The sequence below is a fragment of the Trichomycterus rosablanca genome, chromosome 6 (genome assembly GCF_030014385.1).
Source record: "Trichomycterus rosablanca isolate fTriRos1 chromosome 6, fTriRos1.hap1, whole genome shotgun sequence".
Taxonomy (NCBI): domain Eukaryota; kingdom Metazoa; phylum Chordata; class Actinopteri; order Siluriformes; family Trichomycteridae; genus Trichomycterus; species Trichomycterus rosablanca.
This window is the reverse complement of record NC_085993.1, coordinates 45,148,805-45,170,232: the sequence shown is the minus strand read 5'-3', so window position 1 is coordinate 45,170,232 and position 21,428 is coordinate 45,148,805. Positions and strand designations below refer to the sequence as shown.

Sequence of the window (21,428 nt, the reverse complement as noted above, 5' to 3'; positions counted from 1 at the left end):
ATCAGCCCTCAGTGTCATACTGGTGTAAACTAAACCATTACACTTTATTCACACTGTGCTACTCATCCAAAAAGCCTGTGTCATATGTTTCCTAATACTGTTTCTGCATCATGTTGCTTTTATAACAGTCCCAAGACTGTTAGGTAAGGATTCCAACAGTATCGTGAATAACAGTCGGATGGAAGAAGCCACCTCCACAGCTTCTTTCCCCAGGCCATCACCCTCCTAAACAGGGACCATTCCTACATCCCACTGATTTAAACTGCTGAACATGAACTTGCTGTACGTATTATGCCATAATTCTCCTGCACACATATGCACCTTACTTTACTACTTATACACTGATCAGCCATAACAATAAAATCACCTCCTTGTTTCTACACTCACTGTCCATTTTATCAGCTCCACTTACCATATAGAAGCACTTTGTAGTTCTACAATTACTAATTATAGTCCATCTGTTTCTCTACGTGCTTTGTTAGCCCCCTTTCATGCTCTTCTTAAATGGTCAGGACTCTCCCAGAACAACTAAAGAGTAGGTATTACTTGGGTGGTGGATCATTCTCAGCACTGCAGTGATACTGGCATGGTGGTGGTGGTGTGTTAGAGAGTGTTGTGCTGGTATGAGTGGATCAGACACAGCAGCGCTGCTGGAGTTTTTAAACACCGTGTCCACTCTATTAGACACTCCTACCTAGCTGGTCCACCTTGTAGCACCTTGTGCTGTTTGAGTTGCTCATCTTCTAGATCTTCATTAGTGGTAACAGGACGCTGCCCACGGGGCACTGTTGGCTGGATGTTTTTGGTTGGTGGACTATTTTCAGTCCAGCAGTGATAGTTAGGTGTTTAAAAACTCCATCAGCATTGCTGTGTCTGATCCACTCATACCAGCACAACACACACTAACACACCACCACCATGTCAGTGTCACTGCAGTGCTGAGAATGATCCACCACCTAAATAATACCTACTCTGTGGTGGTCCTGTGGTGGTTCTGACCACTGAAGAACAGGGTGAAAGCAGGCTAAAAAGGTATGTAGAGAAATAGATGAACTACAGTCAGTAATTGTAGAACTTTAAAGTGCTTCTATATGGTAAGTGGAGCTGATAAAATGGACAGTGAGTGTAGAAACAAGGAGGTGGTTGTAATGTTATGGCTGATCAGTGTATATCACTTCAGTTTCTTCAATGCACAATTTTCTACTTGAAGTTTGTTAGATTACTGTTTACTTATGTTTAGATAAATGTCTACAGTATGTTTATATACTATATCTTTTTTTCTGTATTATTTCATCTAAATATGTTGACACCTGCACCAAGAGACATTCCTTGTACACCTGGTACTTGCCAAATTAATAAAGATTCTGATTCTAATTCTGTATTTGGAACTGAGATAGATTTTGTTTGTGCCTTTTTATGTTTCACATACTGTTTTAAATAATTCCACCCATCTTTAAAAATTGCTATCTAGTAATTTCACTATCTGACCGAATTGTTCTGGTAATTCATCAAGCTCGTCAAACCTGTCACACAGAGATGTGGTCCTACGCAACCTATAACCGTCATCCTGGAACATAGATGTGATAATGCATTCTGTCTGGACATGAGGTATAAAAGACAAAATGCGGTCATATGTCATTGTTCTATTTACATGTTGGTTCGAATAATGACAATTTAACCAAAAGACACAACAAACTGTATGGAAAAAAATGACTGACCCACCACCTGGCCGAGCGCTTTACATGGCATTTAGCAGACCTTACATTGTTGAGGCAAAATCACAATACACATTTTATGTAGTAATCTACACTTGTCCCTGGGTGAGCTCAAACCACCAAGTTTTCGGTTAACAGCCCAACACGCCAACCACTTGTGCTTTGAGATTGTACTGCAGTTACATTTACGATTCTTTATCAGTATGAATACTGAGTGTGGTTTACAGACCCAAACAAAACAACCTTTGGTGGGTGTTCTTTAGCCTTGCCACTCTTTGAAACACTTCTTTCAACCTATTCAACACAACACTCTCTCAGTAAACAGTCAAAACTAATATTCACATGTTCTGAACACTCAACATACTATATGGTTTTCTGCTACATTCATTCATATACAGTATGGGTGTGTTCGAAAACCTAGGGAGCTGCCTTGCTGTCTTACTGTCTACATAGGCAGCTGACTTAGTAGAGAGGATTCTAATAAGTCAGTGACTTATAAGTCAGGTTATTCGAACGCACTACTTAACGACGGCGATTCCATCGGGTTTAGCATTTCGCGTTTAGCATTTAGCATCTCGCCATTAAAACCAATGAACTGAGGTAGCACAGCACGCTAACGTCAATATAACATCTCCGTTCATGTACCGATAACGGTTACATTTTCTGACAAGCCCGAACTTGCAAATAAAAACACTCGGTACAAGTTTATACAAGTTAAAAATCAGTAATATTTTATTTACGTTTGAAAATAACTCCATTCGTTTCTCCGCCCCGTCAGCCATGAATGCTGGGATTGTCTTGATCACTAAGGCAGCGTCCGATGCTCACTCGTTCTTGAGCCAAAATAACATTGAAATAATAAGATGCCTCAGAAGTGTGGATTTTAAGGCATCTAGGATTTCGAACAGCCTCCTTCTCGGGAGCGCGCACAGGATGACATAAAATGCTGCCTATGTAGACAGCACACTAGCTTTTCGAACACACCCTATATGTGTAGGCTGGCACTAAAGTATTGCCACTGCCCTTGCAATGCAGTAATTATGTAAATCATTTGATTTGACTGTCCTAAGTTTTATGTCAGTTTGGCTCTCAAACATCAGTGGTTGTGGCTGCCTAAACTTAGCTTTGAACTTGGACACTTTACTTGGCTTTACTTTTACCCATTCATAAAGTATAGCATTCATCTTATATTAATTACATCAGTCTTGGAACTTCACCAGCAAGCATGTAAAAATAATGGATTCATTTTACTCACCATATTTATTGATGACACAGGACCAATGCTGTTTACAAAGATATCCACGTCGATGATGGTTGGTTTAACTGCAGACACAAAGAGGAGTCTTTGTCATAATTTAGGTCATATTGATCCAACATTAAAATCGTTAAAATGTACTCTTTATTGACCCAGTCACAGTAAGCACCATGAATATTTTCACTAATATTAACAATGTCTTAGCTTAATTTCACAGTAAACTTAAACCTATATTTTAAGTAAATGTTTGTAGAGAAAATAAAAACTCCTATCAAAAACACTGCTTTGACTAGATCACGTAATAATTATCATGTCATGGTCATATACACCAATCAGCCATAGCATTAAAACCACCTCCTTGTTTCTACACTCACTGTCCATTTTATCAGCTCCACTTACCATATAGGAGCACTCTGTAGTTCTACAATTACTGACTGTAGTCCAACTGTTTCTCTACATGCTTTGTTAGCCCCCTTTCATGCTGTTCTTCAATGATCAGGACCCCCACAGAACCACTACAGAGCAGGTATTATTTGGGTGGTGGATCATTCTCAGCACTGCAGTGACACTGACATGGTGGTGGTGTGTTAGTGTTTGTTGTGCTGGTATGAGTGGATAAGACACAGCATTGCTGATGGAGTTTTTAAACACCTAACTGTCCCTGCTGGACTGACAATAGTCCACCAACCAAAAATATCCAGCCAACAGCGCCCCGTGGGCAGCGTCCTGTCACCACTGATGAAGGTCTAGAAGATGACCAACTTAAACAGCAGCAATAGATGAGCGATCGTCTCTGACTTTACATCTACAAGGTGGACCAACTAGGTAGGAGTGTCTAATAGAGTGGACAGTGAGTGGACACGGTATTTAAAAACTCCAGCAGTGCTGCTGTCTTATCCACTCATACCAGCACAACACTAACACACCACCACCATGTCAGTGTCACTGCAATGCTGAGAATGATCCACCACCTAAATAATACCTGCTCTGTAGTGGTCCTGTGGCGGTCCTGATCATTGAAGAACAGCATGAAAGCAGGTTAAAAAGTTATCTAGAGAAACAGATGGGCTACAGTCAGTAATTGTAGAACAACAAAGTGCTTCTGTATGGTAAGTGGAGCTGATAAAATGGACAGTGAGTGTAGAAACAAGGAGGTGGTTTTAATGCTATGGTTGATCGGTGTAAGTATACCGTATTTTCCGCACTATAAGGCGCACCTAAAAGCCTTACATTTTCTCAAAAATCTGCCGTGCGCCTAATAATCCGGTGCGCCTTATGTGTGCACTGAGTTCCAAAATCTGTAAAAATGTTGTTGTGCGACTTTGGTAAGCGCTCTGTTTGATTGACTATCGGACCATTTCCCGCTGACACAGGGATGTAATACGTACACTACGTACGCTGGCAGCGATAAACCAATCAGAGAACATTACATAATACGTACAGTACGTACGCTTACCTCCGCCACGCCTCCTTTGCTTCCGTTACCTTTTCTTTGTAGACCGTATGTTTTAGCGTGCGCCTTATAATACGGTGCGCCTTATGTATGGGTTAAGTACAGAAATAGACCCCGTAATTGAGACTGCGCCTTATAATCCGGTGCGCCTTATAGTGCGGAAAATACGGTATATTGCTTATATGTAAGTTTAAGAAAACCACATATTTAATGAACCAGCCTGGTAAAGGATGCTTGTGTATTTGTACAGAGAAATGGTTAGAGAAGCAAAACTTTCTACATTATAACTTTCAGACATTTGCAAAGGCTGATTAAACAGAAACAATCCCATTTTAAATACAACCCAAAACATTAAGAATTGTCAAAATGATAAAAAGTGGTCTAATCAACAGCAATTGAGAGTTTTTTACCACTTATAATGCATAAAGCTTGCTAATTAAACTAGAGCTAAGATTAATACGAACTAGCTTTTTAGTTTTCAGTCACTGATACCCTATTTTGATTTAAAAAGAAAAAACTAAAACTGAACAGAAATTTAAACCAGCGTCACGCTGGCCAAGTGCGCAAAAAGTACACTAAAAGGCCGCTCAGGTGGAGCAGTGGTAAAACACACGCTGGAACCAGAGCTGGGATCTTAAATACATCGTATTGAGTCTCGGCTCTGCCTGCCGGGTGGGCTGAGAAGCCACATAAACAACTATTGGCCTGTTGTTCAGACAGGGGTGGGATATATATATACTATATATATACAGTGTATCACAAAAGTGAGTACACCCCTCACATTTCTGCAAATATTTTATTATATCTTTTCATGGGACAACACTATAGAAATAAAACTTGGATATAAGTTAGAGTAGTCAGTGTACAACTTGTATAGCAGTGTAGATTTACTGTCTTCTGAAAATAACTCAACACACAGCCATTAATGTCTAAATGGCTGGCAACATAAGTGAGTACACCCCACAGTGAACATGTCCAAATTGTGCCCAAAGTGTCAATATTTTGTGTGACCACCATTATTATCCAGCACTGCCTTAACCCTCCTGGGCATGGAATTCACCAGAGCTGCACAGGTTGCTACTGGAATCCTCTCCCACTCCTCCATGATGACATCACGGAGCTGGTGGATGTTAGACACCTTGAACTCCTCCACCTTCCACTTGAGGATGTGCCACAGGTGCTCAATTGGGTTTAGTCCATCACCTTTACCTTCAGCTTCCTCAGCAAGGCAGTTGTCATCTTGGAGGTTGTGTTTGGGGTCGTTATCCTGTTGGAAAACTGCCATGAGGCCCAGTTTTCGAAGGGAGGGGGACACCATCTGAGCCAAACAAGTTTATCTTGGTCTCGTCAGACCACAGGGCATTCCAGTAATCCATGTTCTTGGACTGATGTCTTCAGCAAACTGTTTGCGGGCTTTCTTGTGCGTCAGCTTCCTTCTGGGATGACGACCATGCAGACCGAGTTGATGCAGTGTGCGGCGTATGGTCTGAGCACTGACAGGCTGACCTCCCACGTCTTCAACCTCTGCAGCAATGCTGGCAGCACTCATGTGTCTATTTTTTAAAGCCAACCTCTGGATATGACGCCGAACACGTGGACTCAACTTCTTTGGTCGACCCTGGCGAAGCCTGTTCCGAGTGGAACCTGTCCTGGAAAACCGCTGTATGACCTTGGCCACCATGCTGTAGCTCAGTTTCAGGGTGTTAGCAATCTTCTTATAGCCGAGGCCATCTTTGTGGAGAGCAACAATTCTATTTCTCACATCCTCAGAGAGTTCTTTGCCATGAGGTGCCATGTTGAATATCCAGTGGCCAGTATGAGAGAATTGTACCCAAAACACCAAATTTAACAGCCCTGCTCCCCATTTACACCTGGGACCTTGACACATGACACCAGGGAGGGACAACGACACATTTGGGCACAATTTGGACATGTTCACTGTGGGGTGTACTCACTTATGTTGCCAGCTATTTAGACATTAATGGCTGTGTGTTGAGTTATTTTCAGAAGACAGTAAATCTACACTGCTATACAAGCTGTACACTGACTACTCTAAGTTATATCCAAGTTTCATGTCTATAGTGTCGTCCCATGAAAAGATATAATGAAATATTTGCAGAAATGTGAGGGGTGTACTCACTTTTGTGATACACTATATATATATATATATATATATATATATATATATATATATATATATATATATATATATAAAGCCAGATAAAGACTCTCTCATAACTAATGCAATTACGACCTCTGCTGGCTGATTGATGGCGCTTGCACACAAATGGGAAAAGAGTGCTGTCAGGGTGTGTCTCTCCATACACAGTGCTGATCCGTATTGCACTGGTCAAAGTGTAGTTCACAAGATGCATACAGCATGCTGCCCATGTGTCGGAGGGGCGGGTTAGCTTCATTCTCCTCAATCAGAGCGGGGATCGGCATTGGTGGAGAGGAAGAATGATCAATCGAGCAATTGGACGCGCTAAAAGGGACAAAAAGGGGAGAAAAATGCATAAAAATAGTACAGTAAAAACCCCACTGTAGCTAAGTGCAGCTAGCTGAAGGTAGCCGTGTATTATAATGTAAGGCTGTCAAATAAAGAGTTTTATTGACCTAGTAAATGTAGCATTTAAATTCAAAGTGACATGTGGCTTTTGACATTTGACTAAGCTTCTTTCCAGAACAGACCATAAAGGCTGTCAAGGTGTCTAAATTTCTTTCTTTCTTTTTAATTCTGAAATTATGATTACAATGGTTGCAGGCTAGCTTGACCGGTATTAAAGCTAATAACTCCAAATCTAAAGGAAATGGAAGTAGAAGAAAAAAAACTGATGGGTTAAGTGGGTTTGGATATAAGTGAAAGACTTGTCTGACACTTTCCATTAGCATTCTGTTCTCTGTAGAGGAACATGGAAGTCTGTCAGTCGTGCTGTAAGTTCTCCACAGAGAGGTGTCGGCGCAGTAATACTTTAAAGTGGAAGTGAGATATTCAGATACTAAAAATCATTTCAGCTTTAGTATATAAAAGATTGTTCTGTTCAAAGTATTTCCTAACCATAAAATGTGTAATGAATGTATAATTAAGGGAGTTGATCATGTGTTACCACTAGCAATAGTAATTAGTAGCTTAATCAGTAACATCAAAGAATTCATTTAATGTACAACCCCAAATCTGAAAAAGTTGGGACAGTATGGAAAATGCAACTAAAATAAAAGTGCAGTGTTCCTTACATTTACTTTGACTTTTATTTGATTGCAGACAGTTTGAACATGAAATATTTCCTGTTTTATCTGCTCAACTTCATTTCATTTATTAATAAACATCCATTCCTGCATTTCAGGTCTGCAACACATTCCAAAAAAAGTTGGGACAGGGGCAATTTAGGGCTAGTTATGAGGTAAAAAAACTAAATATTGATGTGATTTTAAACAGGTGATGTCAACAGGTGATAGTTTGGTCATGGTTTGGTACAAAAGCAGCATCCAGGAAAGGCTGAATCTTTGATGAGCAAAGATGATCAGAGGATCTCCAGATTGTCAACAACTGTGTGAGAAAATGATTGAAATGTGTAAAAACAATGAACCTCAAAGAAAGATTGGACGAGATTTGCATATTTCTCCCTCTACAGTGCATAATATCATTAAACCATTCAATGAATCGGAAGGAATGTCTGTGTGTAAAGGCCAAGGACGCAAGCTTAAGCTGAACGCCCGTAATCTTCGATCCCTCAGGCGGCACTGCATCAAAAACCGCCACTCAACAATAGCTGATGTAACCCCATGGGCAAGGGCAAACCTTTGTCAAGCACTACAAAATGTGTGGTGAAAAGGATTGGCAACATCACAATGTGGTAAATACTTTACTGTCCCAACTTTTTTTGGAATGTGTTGCAGGCCTGAAATGCAGGAATGGATGTTTATTAATAAATGAAATTAAATTAACCAGACAAAACATGAAATATCTCAGGTTCATCCTGTTTGCAATCAAATAAAAGTCAAAGTAAATGTAACAAACTCTGTGTTTTGTTTTTTACAGTTTCCATGCTGTCCCAACTTTTTCTGATTTGGGGTTGTACTAATATTACCAAAAGTGAAATGTTAACATTTACTCTATACTTAGAGATCTCTATTACATGGCCGTTTTAGAAAGTTAGTTTCTGTTTATGTGGACAAAAAAGTGGGTGCAGAGCCTGATTTCTTGTCAATAAGTCTCTAAGCTCAATGCACCGTGGAGAGTGATAACTTTTTATTTATGTATATATTTTTTCCCTGTAGTAAATACCCAATAATAACAAGGACAGAATTTAAATGGCATTGCAGTATAGAACTTTCATCACCACTAATTTATTAATCTTAGTGGCTGTAGGTATATTCGTGACCTGAAAATATACTATAATAGTATAAGTTTTATGAACGTTTATGTATGTGACAAATAAACTTTAAATTAATTTGACTGGAACACACAAACATACAGGGTACAACTAGCAGTGAAATACTCTGTTAACTGTCTGGTCATACAAGTAATAAGGTAAAAATATACCCACATACACTGATCAGACATAACATTATGACCACTGACAGGTGAAGTGAATAACACTGATTATCTCTTCATCACGGCACCTGTTAGTGGGTGGAATATATTGGGCAGCAAGTGAACATTTTATCCTCAAAGTTGATGTGTTAGAAGAAGAAAAATGAGCAAGCATAAGGATTTCAGCGAGTTTGACAAGGGCCAAACTGTGATGGCTAGACGACTGGGTCAGAGCATCTCCAAAACTGCAGCTCTTGTGGGGTGTTCCCGGTCTGCAGTGGTCAGTATCTATCAAAAGTGGTCTAAGGAAGGAACAGTGGTAAACCGGCGACAGGGTCATGGGCGGCCAAGGCTCATTGATGCACGTGGGGAGCGAAGGCTGGCCCGTGTGGTCGAATCCAACAGACGAGCTACTATAGCTTAAACTGCTGAAGAAGTTAATGCTGGTTCTGATAGAAAGGTGCTAGACTCCATGCCTCGACGGGTCAGAACTGTTTTGGCAGCAAAAGGGGGACCAATACAATATTAGGGAGGTGGTCATAATGTTATACCTGATCTGTGTATATAAAACAAAAAGCAGCATACAGTACAGTAATATTAAAGCTACTTTTAATGGAGGGGCCATCATTCTTCATATGACTATAAATAAAGGCAGACATTGCTGAGATTAATAGTACTGTAGATAAAATGGATTTGGGGCCTGTAAAGAAGAAGGAGTCAGAAAGCTCTGCAGAGGATTTCTTAAAAGTTTAAATAATTTAATCCTTGTGATCTGCTGACATTGACTTTACTGTCTTGTTCTTGTGGGTCCCTGAGACCCCAGTGTTGTGTGGCTAACATAAAATGACACCGAGCTCAAAATGTACTATCCTAATTAATTAATTAGAGCGTGAAATAGAAAGACAGAGAGAGAGAGAGAGAGAGAGAGAGAGAGAGAGGTGGAGATTTTGTAAAGAGTGTAAGAGTCAGCTGTCCCCTCAACACCAAACAGAAACTAAAAACGAATTAAAATCTAATGCCTTTAATCATGTAGTCTAGCTGAGGTCTCTGAGAGGGGTGTTTGGAACACAGTGACATTTTCAGCCTCCCTCATGACTTTCCAAATACCCTTTTCCTCAAGAAGTCCTTTTTTGTTTCAAACAGAGGTCACAATTCCAGCAAGTATAAGGAAACCCTGTTCAGCCATCGTCCCGCCTCTTACAGACTCACAGCCAATCGTGTGTCTGTGTAAGCACCTGGCCAGCTGATGGCAGATGTGAGATTCGAACTCGAGTCGAGATGTCAGCACTGGTGGGCTTGCGTATTTTAGAGTGCACATTCTCGCAGATTTAAAAATTGTGATTTCATTTAAGGACCCCCCATAATCTTGAGGAATTAAAGACGGTTTGTGAAAATAACAGGTAAAATGTTTAAACTCTTACTGTCAAAGTCTAACAGCAGTAATTTCCAACAATGACTCTGCAACAAAGTACTGCTCTAATGATCTGTGTTTAATATCGAAGACTTGAACTGATGAAACTTGTGTAACCAGTGTTATCTGTCCTGCCATGAATGTAACCAAAGTGTAAAAACATGACGTTAAAATCCTAATAAATAAATACGATTCGAAAGCTGGCTGAAAAAGGTTTGGTTTCGTGGGAAAATCCCATCACAAAGTAATGATGTTTTCTGCCTCAGAATTTATGTGGGATCCACAAGCATGTGAATTAAGGACAGAGACGGAGAGGGAGAGAGAGGGAGAACAAGAATGAAAATGGAATAGAGGGAGAGAATAGGACTGAGAGAATGAGAGAGAAATTGAGTGGTGATGGTGTAAATAATGCCAAAGCAGGATGACACCTGGCAGAGATCTTAAATTGTCAGGAGGGTATAGAGAGGGGAGGGCTGGGATTTTCAGACAGCGATGCTCCCAAGCTAGCAATGTTTAGAGAAAATTGCAATGTTTTTGTACAAAGCAGATGCTTTAATTTGTTGTTGCAGAACTTTTGAATAAAAAAAATGGAATTTCCAAATGTGCCTTTCATTTTCTTTAACTTAACTGTCATGTAATTAATACAAAAGGTTTCATATACAGTTTTAGTAGAACAGAAATAAAATTTAATGTTAGAACAACTTAAATTGTTAAGTAGGTCCAAATTAACTAAGCTTCATAATATTCAGCATAATCATGTTAGCAGAACCTAATTTATTTGGGTTAGTGGAACAAAACTTGTATTTTAAGAAATACAAAAGCAAAAAAATTAAGGCAATAGTTTGCATGGATCTTTCTATGTTGAGAGAACTTTAAAAAAATGAGTTGGTACAACTTGAATTTGTAGTCCTTTATTTTGACTTCATTTAGTTGTATTTATTACAAAACCTGAGTAGATTCAACTTAATATCCCCCCCCCCCAACTCAAAATATTTAAGTTGACTCAACATAGTGATTTTAGTTATACTGTGGTAATTTATTTAAGTATATTTTAAGTGGCTTAGATAGGTTCCATTTACTTAATAGAACAGAAAGTTAATTCAACTCAAAAAGATCCATGCAAACTATTGCCTTAATTTTTTAAAGTAATTTTAACACATCATTTTTTTATAGTGTACAGTCCAGTCATTCTCCTGCAGCCTTTTGCTGTTGGTACTGTGATTCCTGTTACCTCACATTTCACCATCACTACATCTGCGCTAGTCATTTCACTAAATTAAATATACCAGAGTTTACTGGACGGGGTGGGGAACAAGTAAAAAAAATGAGTGGATAAGACACAGCAATTCTGCTGGAGTTAAACACCTCACTGTCACTGCTGGACTGAGAATAGTCCAACAAACAAAAATATCCAGCCAACAGCACCCCGTGGGCAGCATCCTGTGACCACTGATGAAGGTCTAGAGGATGACCAACTCAAACAGCAGCAATAGATGAGCGATCGTCTCTGACTTTACATCTACAAGGTGGACCAACTAGGTATGAGTGTCTAATATAGTGGACAGTGAGTGGACAGTGCTGTGTCTGATCCACTCATGCCAGCACAACACACACTAACACACCACCACCATGTCAGTGTCACTGCAGTGCTGAGAATGATCCACCACCTAAATAATACCTGCTCTGTAGTGGTCCTGGGAGAGTCCTGACCATTGAAGTACAGGGTAAAAGCAGGCTAACAAAGCATGCAGAGAAACAGATGGACTACAGTCAGTAATTGTAGAACTACAAAGTGCTTCTATATGGTAAGTGGAGCTGATAAAATGGACAATGAGTGTAGAAGCAAGGAGGTGGTTTTAATGTTGAGGCTGATCGGTGTATATACAATGATTATTTTAAAAACTACACCTACCATCCTACCATGGAGAACTGTGTAGAAATATAATTCTTGACCGCAGCATATTTATTGCTCTGTATTGTCTGTCATCCCTGTCAGGTGCAGCAGTGTTGTTGGGAGTTTTGAATGCTTTTTAACCTAATACATACCCTGTTGTGTTGTCATACAATACATATTGTAGATATACACCAAGAGACTACAGCTGTTTCTTTTTTGTATGCACGATATGTGTAAATCTTCCTCCAGTCCTTTATCACTCAACCATGATAAAAGGATCAGCATTAGTATGTTGTGTGGCATACTGCCTGTTTAAAAGCTATGGAAAATAACAATTCTCAACAGTCAACTAAAAAGATAGAAGCAAGCAGAGCAGCTAAAATGGGCTAAAACCAGTTTACAGGATAAACTAGTTCCTGTTCTAGTCCTCTTAGAGTCCCTTTGTAAGAACTGCCAGCAAAGCACTTAAGAAATCCCTGCCCGTTCAAACGTGTATCAAGAACAATTCATAAACAGGTCTTCAAGTTCAGCTACTGCCGTCATTTAAAGAGTAACCTTTTAAATCTATAAGCACTCCCTTGCGAAGGCATAGCGAGCCATACTTGCTCAAAGTGCACCGCTATCACGCATTACTGAGCTTTAGAGGCCATGTGTCTCGGCCAATTAAATGTGAGTCAGATGCCTCTCAGGCTGCCAGAACGTGAGCTATACATGTTTTCTGTCGGAATTCGTTATAAATATGACAGGACTCATAGATACTCAGTCCAGATTATACAACTTAAATTCCACCAGACTGCTCAGGGGAATATTTACCCTGTAATGCAAATCAATATGAAACTAAGAAACTAATAAGTAGCGTACCAAGACCAGTAGTTCAGTAATTGTTCACTAGACAGCGCATGTCTCTTTGTTTACATTTTATTTATTTATTAGGATTTTAACGTCATGTTTTACACACTTTGGTTACATTTATGACAGAAACAGTACGTACTCATTACACAAGGTTCATCAGTTCACAAGTTTAACGTCAAACACAGTCATGGACAATTGTGCATCTCCAATTCACCTCACTTGCATGTCTTTGGACTGTGGGAGGAAACCGGAGCTCCTGAAGGAAAGGGAGAAAATGCAAACTCCACATGGAAAGGACCCAGACCTGGGGATTGAACCCAGGACCTGCTTGTTGTAAGGCAACAGTGCTACCCACTGAGCCACCGTGCTGGCCCCTCTGTTTACATGAGTGATAGGCTTTATTTTGTCTGGTGGCTCGCTATGTTCTCACCTTTTTCTCTGTGTTTTATGCTTAATTTTTTTCAAGATCTAGTGCTAATTTATGCACCAGCACTGCTCCAGCAGCCACCAGCAGTGCTTCAGACTTATAAGAGTCCCCAGTGTACGATCATGATAAAAAAAAAACCTCCTTCAATACACAACATAAATAAAATTCCTCCCCAGTGGTACAGTACACCAATTTTAATATTTATTTACAGATTTTACATTGGGTCGCCTCACAGCAAGAAGGTCCTGGGTTCGATCCCCAGGCGGGGCGGTCCGGTCCGGGTCCTTTCTGTGCGGAGTTTGCATGTTCTTACCGTGTTGGGAGCTCCGGTTTCCCCCCACAGTCCAAAAACATGCAGTCAGGTTAATTGAAGATACTAAATTGCCCTATAGGTGAATGGGTGTGTGTGTGTGTATGTGTGCCTGCCCTGAGATGGACTGGCGCCCTGTTCAGGGTGTTACTGTATGCCTTGCGTCCAGCACCACCCCGCGACCCTGATTGGATAAGCGGTTAAGAAAGTGAGTGAGGTTTTACATTACATATTTCTATATTTATTTACATTGTTTATTTTACTGTTCATCATATGTGCATGTTTAGCACTTTTGTGGACCTTAGTGCTGTTTTCGTATATTTTCTCACCCCCTGGAAAAAACCTTGCTGTTTCGGACAAATGCATTGTACGGACCAGTGCTCCCCCCTTTTAGTCCATTAAATCAAAGTTACACTGTATTTAAAGGTGAATTTTTAAGAAGTGGTCTTTTGGCAGGCTATTTCCCACTTTTATTACTAACACTGAGCTCAATCATAATTTTATAGCCTTTAATAGTTTCTGCTCTGTATGCCTCTGAAATAAGGACTTGGTTGCTAGGCAGGGAAACAATGCATTAAAACATGTTTTGAAGCCTAGATGAGATTCCACCCCATAATAGCTCTAAATTCATTAAGACATTGGAGGTCTCTGAGGGTAGTCACACAAGAGAAAAAGCAATCAGAACAGGCATGTTTTGTTTCTTAGGTGACCTCATTAAGATTTTTTAAACCTATTTTATAAAGGAAAGAAATTAGCCACAATCAACACTGCTGGACACAGTTCCTGTGTGTGAGTGTGTGTGTGGTTTCCTGAGAGGGCAAAAATGTGTGAACTCTACACCAAGTATTATTAAGGACATGATAAATGAATTCAATTCAATACTGAGATTAGGGTTGCCAACTTTCAGAACTGGAAATAAGGAACACCCTGGGCTGGCGGGTTGGCATGGTGTGTGTTTACCTGAGCGGGAGCGGGGGGTAGGCGGTTACGGTTGCACCTATAAAAAAATATAACGGGTCTTACACCGTCATAGGAACATTATCAAAATGTTTTATTTAGGCTTTTTAACATTTATTATTTTCATTCTTTATAATAATGAATCAGAACCATATTTTAGGCAAAACATCATGCATAAAGAACAACATGTAACATTTTTCCTCAATAGTGCGAACAACATTTTAACATAATCCATCTTCACACTGACATGCAGCCCCGGTTCTGGACTGCGTTGCTCAGGAGGGCAGTGAGAAAATTTCTCATAGCGCCGTCCTGCTTGTGTTACTTTAGTTTCGCCCTAAGCCGGATTTGAACCTAGGGTGGAAAAATATGCCTGATGCGCTCTGCCCACTGCACTACTCAAACAGCAGAGTAATACACAGGTTGTTATGCTGATATGCCTGTGCACACACTGCGTTACTAAGACTAAAAGTGAACACTACTTAAAATAATCACCAAATGCTTTTAATTCCCACGGTAGCAGGAGTTTCCTTCTGTTTCATACACATCGCCCTGTCTCAGTCTAATCTGCAGCATTTCTCTCCCATTGATAAAAATACGGAACAAAGCGTGTCCCGTATCAGTTCAATACGGAACACAATGTTTAGTTTCCAAATAAAAAACAATTCGGTATTTAACGGGACGGTTGGCAACTCTAGCCGAGATGCCACTGTTAGGCTCCCGAGCAGACCCTTAACCCTTAACTGTTTGCATTGTATTCAATCAATCGCAGTATTAAGTAGTTATGGATAAAAGCTGAAATGTCATAAAAGCCATAAATATAACTGTATCTCGCAATATGAAAGCCATATATCAAACACTTCCAGAAATGCCACCAACATCTCTGGACTAAAGCTTATCTGACAGGTGCTGATGCAAAGTGAATAATGGACAGTGCAATCTCCAGTCCAAGAAGGAAAAGGACCATTCAAATTATTACCAATGCAAAAATGATCAGCAAGTGTCTTTCATAGTATGGGGGTGTGCTAGTGCTAATGCTGTGGGACACATAAGCATTTTGGAGAAGCATACGGTTCTGTGTGTTGGTAATAACTGAAATGATTCTTTTCCTTCTTGGCCCTTTTTGCTTATGTGGCAAATTTTAAATGAGGGTACATACACTGATCAGCCATAACATTAAAACCACCTCCTTGTTTCTACACTCACTGTCCATTTTATCAGCTCCACTTACCATATAGAAGCACTTTGTAGTTCTACAATTACTGACTGTAGGCCATCTGTTTCTCTGCATGCTTTGTTAGCCCCCTTTCATGCTGTTCTTCAATGGTCAGGACCCCCACAGGGTCCACTACAGAGCAGGTATTATTTAGGTGGTGGATCATTCTCAGCACTGCAGTGACATTGACATGGTGGTGGTGTGTTAGTGTGTGTGTGTACTGGTATAAGTGGATCAGACACAGCAGCTCTGCTGGAGTTTTTAAAACACCTCACTGTCATTGCTGGACTGAGAATAGTCCACCAACTAAAAATATCCAGCCAACAGCGCCCCATGGGCAGCGTCCTGTGACCACTGATCAACTCAAACAGCAGCAAGAGATGAGCGATCGTCTTTGACTTTACATCTACAAGGTGGACCAACTAGGTAGGAGTGTCTAATAGTGTGGACAGTGAGTGGACACGGTATTTAAAAACTACAGCAGCGCTGCTGTGTCATGATACTGTGTTAAATATAGCCAGATGGGGTCAGGAGTATTATCACTTAACACTGTGCCACTGCATACAACCTAAAATTGCTCTGTGGTCCAGTTCTGATGCTCACATGCCCATTGTTGGCACTTTCAGCGATGTACAGGGGTCAGCATGGGCACTCTGACTGGGCTGCGGCTATGCAGCCCCGTACGCAACAAGCCGCGATGCACTGTGTATTCTGACACCTTTCTATCAGAACCAGCATTAACTTCTTCAGCAATTTGAGCTACAGTAGCTCGTCTGTTGGATCGGACCACACGGGCCAGCCTTCGCTCCCCACGTGCATCAATGAGCCTTGGCTGCCCATGACCCTGTCACTGGTTTACCAACGTTCCTTCCTTGGACCACTTTTGATACTGACCACTGCAGACCGGGAACACCCCACAGGAGCTGCAGTTTTGGAGATGCTCTGACAATTTGGACCTTGGCAAACTCGACCAAATCCTTACACTCGCCCATTTTTCCTGCTTCTAACACATCAACTTTGAGAATAAAATGTTCACTTGCTGCCTAATATATCCCACCCACTAACAGGTGCCATGATGAAGAGATAATCAGTGTTATTTACTTTACCCATCTTTGGTCAAAATGTTATGCCTAGTCGGTGTATATACAGTATATATATATATACAGTGTATCACAAAAGTGAGTACACCCCTCACATTTCTGCAAATATTTTATTATATCTTTTCATGGGACGACACTATAGAAATGAAACTTGGATATAACTTAGAGTAGTCAGTGTACAGCTTGTATAGCAGTGTAGATTTACTGTCTTCTGAAAAGAACTCAACACACAGCCATTAATGTCTAAATGGCTGGCAACATAAGTGAGTACACCCCACAGTGAACATGCCCAAAGTGTCAATATTTTGTGTGACCACCATTATTATCCAGCACTGCCTTAACCCTCCTGGGCATGGAATTCACCAGAGCTGCACAGGTTGCTACTGGAATCCTCTTCCACTCCTCCATGATGACATCACGGAGCTGGTGGATGTTAGACACCTTGAACTCCTCCACCTTCCACTTGAGGATGCGCCACAGGTGCTCAATTGGGTTTAGTCCATCACCTTTACCTTCAGCTTCCTCAGCAAGGCAGTTGTCATCTTGGAGGTTGTGTTTGGGGTCGTTATCCTGTTGGAAAACTGCCATGAGGCCCAGTTTTCGAAGGGAGGGGATCATGCTCTGTTTCAGAATGTCACAGTACATGTTGGAATTCATGTTTCCCTCAATGAACTGCAGCTCCCCAGTGCCAGCAACACTCATGCAGCCCAAGACCATGATGCTACCACCACCATGCTTGACTGTAGGCAAGATACAGTTGTCTTGGTACTTCTCACCAGGGCACCGCCACACATGCTGGACACCATCTGAGCCAAACAAGTTTATCTTGGTCTCGTCAGACCACAGGGCATTCCAGTAATCCATGTTCTTGGACTGCTTGTCTTCAGCAAACTGTTTGCGGGCTTTCTTGTGCGTCAGCTTCCTTCTGGGATGACGACCATGCAGACCGAGTTGATGCAGTGTGCGGCGTATGGTCTGAGCACTGACAGGCTGACCTCCCACGTCTTCAACCTCTGCAGCAATGCTGGCAGCACTCATGTGTCTATTTTTTAAAGCCAACCTCTGGATATGACGCCGAACACGTGGACTCAACTTCTTTGGTCGACCCTGGCGAAGTCTGTTCCGAGTGGAACCTGTCCTGGAAAACCGCTGTATGACCTTGGCCACCATGCTGTAGCTCAGTTTCAGGGTGTTAGCAATCTCCTTATAGCCCAGGCCATCTTTGTGGAGAGCAACAATTCTATTTCTCACATCCTCAGAGAGTTCTTTGCCATGAGGTGCTATGTTGAATATCCAGTGGCCAGTATGAGAGAATTGTACCCAAAACACCAAATTTAACAGCCCTGCTCCCCATTTACACCTGGGACCTTGACACATGACACCAGGGAGGGACAACGACACATTTGGGCACAATTTGGACATGTTCACTGTGGGGTGTACTCACTTATGTTGCCAGCTATTTAGACATTAATGGCTGTGTGTTGAGTTATTTTCAGAAGACAGTAAATCTACACTGCTATACAAGCTGTACACTGACTACTCTAAGTTATATCCAAGTTTCATGTCTATAGTGTTGTCCCATGAAAAGATATAATGAAATATTTGCAGAAATGTGAGGGGTGTACTCACTTTTGTGATACACTGTATATATATATATATATGTATCTTTTGTTATGCAAGCTGTTTGGAAAATGCTGTTACAAACACATTTAATTAAAAACATAAAGCCAACAGCATCCTGCGATCAGAGACTGATGAATGCTTTACTCTTTATACTGTGGTATAGACAGATCATTAGAGCTATGCCTCGAGGTGTACAATAGAAAAACAAATAGTACTGCTTACCTTAAATCAACACATAAGAACTGCTTTAGATTAAAAAGTAAACTTTAATTAAAGCTTTAATTAAAAGTAAGAGATGAGGAAGCTTGGTGAAGCAGAGAGATTTTATTAATACGGGACACTCACTGGACACTGAGTTTTATGCTGTGTTGATTATAGTTTGGTACTTAAAAGTCCAGCAAAGAGAAGAAAAGCAAGCAGCCTTTTTGTAGATCCTAAAAACCCCATAGCTGAAAGTTGGGAGCGTCCAGGTGGCGCAGCGGGATATTCCGCTAGCACACCAGCACTGAGTTTCTGAACTCCTCGATTCGAAATTCGAAACCGGTGTTGCCACCGGTTGGCTGGGCGCCATTTGGCAGGCATAATTGGCAGTGCCTGCAGCAGATACTAATTGACCACCGTATCTGCAGGGTGAGGACTGGACTATGTGTGCTTGGAGATCTCTCACATCCTCAACGATTAATCCATTAGTGTTATGAAATAAAACATACACCGTTTCCCGTTTAGCCACAGATGTCCTCTTCAAAATCCAGCAGGGTTTAATCATCTAAAAACGTGACAGAACTTTAACGGAAAATCTCAACTCTGCGTCAGTTCTAATTGGTCCATCGCGTTTGATTGACTCCACATCTTCCAATTGTAGACACTTTGGACGACACGCCGTAAAGCGAGATGTGTCACGTGAACAACAGCTCGAATGTAAGTGAAACCAAAAATGCTGCTAAATGTTCTGTGTGTAAAAGTTCAAATAAAAACAGCAGTTTTGTAGAAGTGTGATGTTGTAGGTTCTGTATTTATTCCTTTAGAATATTTGTTTCACAGTCTGAGAATTGTTATTTACTAGTTTAACCATGGTGCATTGAGACATGTATTATTACTGCTTAGTTGTTTGAGAGGAGAAATTACAGTATCGGATTGGTATCGGCAGATACTCATTTTACAGTATCGGTATCGGACATACAAAAGTGGTAACGAGCCAGCTCTAGTATATACTGTATATAAAGGTTTAACCAACATTACATTTTACTGATATAGACGTGCTACTTCTATAATTAGGTGTCCATGTTGAAGCTCACGGCACATGGCAGTAATTCAGGTATGACAGCAATCAGCTGAAGAGCGCACAGGCTCACTGCTAGTGCTGCCGCTTCTATCTTCCTGGCCTTACCAGTCTCACTTAGTAAGAATTAATTAAAGACGCAGGTAGCATTTTCCATCTCCTCTTTAATATTATATTTTAATAGTGTTTTTTTCTCTCCAAGCTTTCTGCTCTTGCTTGCTTCACTTTTAAAGAGTTTAAAGCCAATATATTATACACCTTTTTCAAGTGGTGAAAATGACTTGTCGTACTTGAGGCCATGTCTCGGCCTTTTGTTAGCGGCTGAAATAAGACAGATAATGAGACAGATGCTTCAATATGCAAATACATTCGTGATTATATTAGAGCCATTCAGAAAGATTGTCCACACAAAGTGGTGGATTACTCTTCCAATTTCTCGACTATATCCTCAGCCAACACCAGACTAAGATGCTTAATTCAGTACCATGAAAAAGAGTATTTACATATTTTAAAGGCACAAATGTGAAACGCATTAATTAGTTTTTACCAAGTGACTAAGCTTTGAATTAGGCAGCTAGGTTTCTTGTGCAGTTTTAAGTCTGTCAGTGCTCTCTTGCTTACCTTCTATATGAATCACAAACAAAGAATTAAAACAGAATTAAAAAAAGAATCCAACAGATTTCATTTAGCCCTATTAACATCATGGTGTCATTAAATCTATAAAACTATGTTTTAAAATTATGTTAAACCTAAAAAAAAAAAAAAACAGAAGAAAAAGACCAAAGCCTTTCAAAATCTTTTCAAGTTTGGAGGTTTAGGCTCCAAGGTGGTGCAGTGGGATATTCCGCTAGCACACCCGCGCTGGGATTCTGAACATTCTGAATCTCAGCTCTGCTACCAGTCAGCTGGACACCCTCTAGTGGGCACAATTGTCAGTGCCTAAAGCAGACCAATTGTAACCAAAATTGGCCACTGCTGGGTGGGAAAAGACCGGACGAAAAAGGTGGTGCGGTCTTGGATGCTGTGTATGAACCCTGGTTAGTTTGTTTTATTAGGACTTTAACGTCATGTTTTACACTCTTTGGTTACATTCATGACAAAAACAGTAGTTACTCATGGACAATTCACCTCACTTGCATGTCTTTGGACTGTGGGAGGAAACCGGAGCACCCGGAGGAAACCCACACAGACACAAGGAGAACATGCAAACTCCACACAGAAAGAACCCAGACCGCCCCACCTGGGGATCGAATCCAGGACCTTCTGTAAGGCGACAGTGCTACCCACTTAGCCACCGTGCTGCCCAGACCCTGGTTTGTAGCCTGAGACGCCTATACAGAGGTAGAGGAACACGGGGGTCGGTGCGCGACTCTCTGTGCATAAAACTAGCCTCACATGCGAC

The 21,428-nt window shown here is 40.9% G+C and overlaps 1 protein-coding gene across 1 annotated transcript in view; it reads right to left on the bottom strand.

The window, feature by feature from the left end:
- Positions 1–21,428, bottom strand: part of LOC134316633 (gamma-aminobutyric acid receptor subunit gamma-3) — a 179,628-nt gene that overhangs the window by 102,890 nt on the left and 55,310 nt on the right. The window contains exon 3 of the mRNA XM_062997044.1: positions 2,971–3,038. Within this exon, the coding sequence (XP_062853114.1) occupies positions 2,971–3,038 (68 nt within the window). The remainder of the gene's footprint in view (positions 1–2,970; positions 3,039–21,428) is intronic.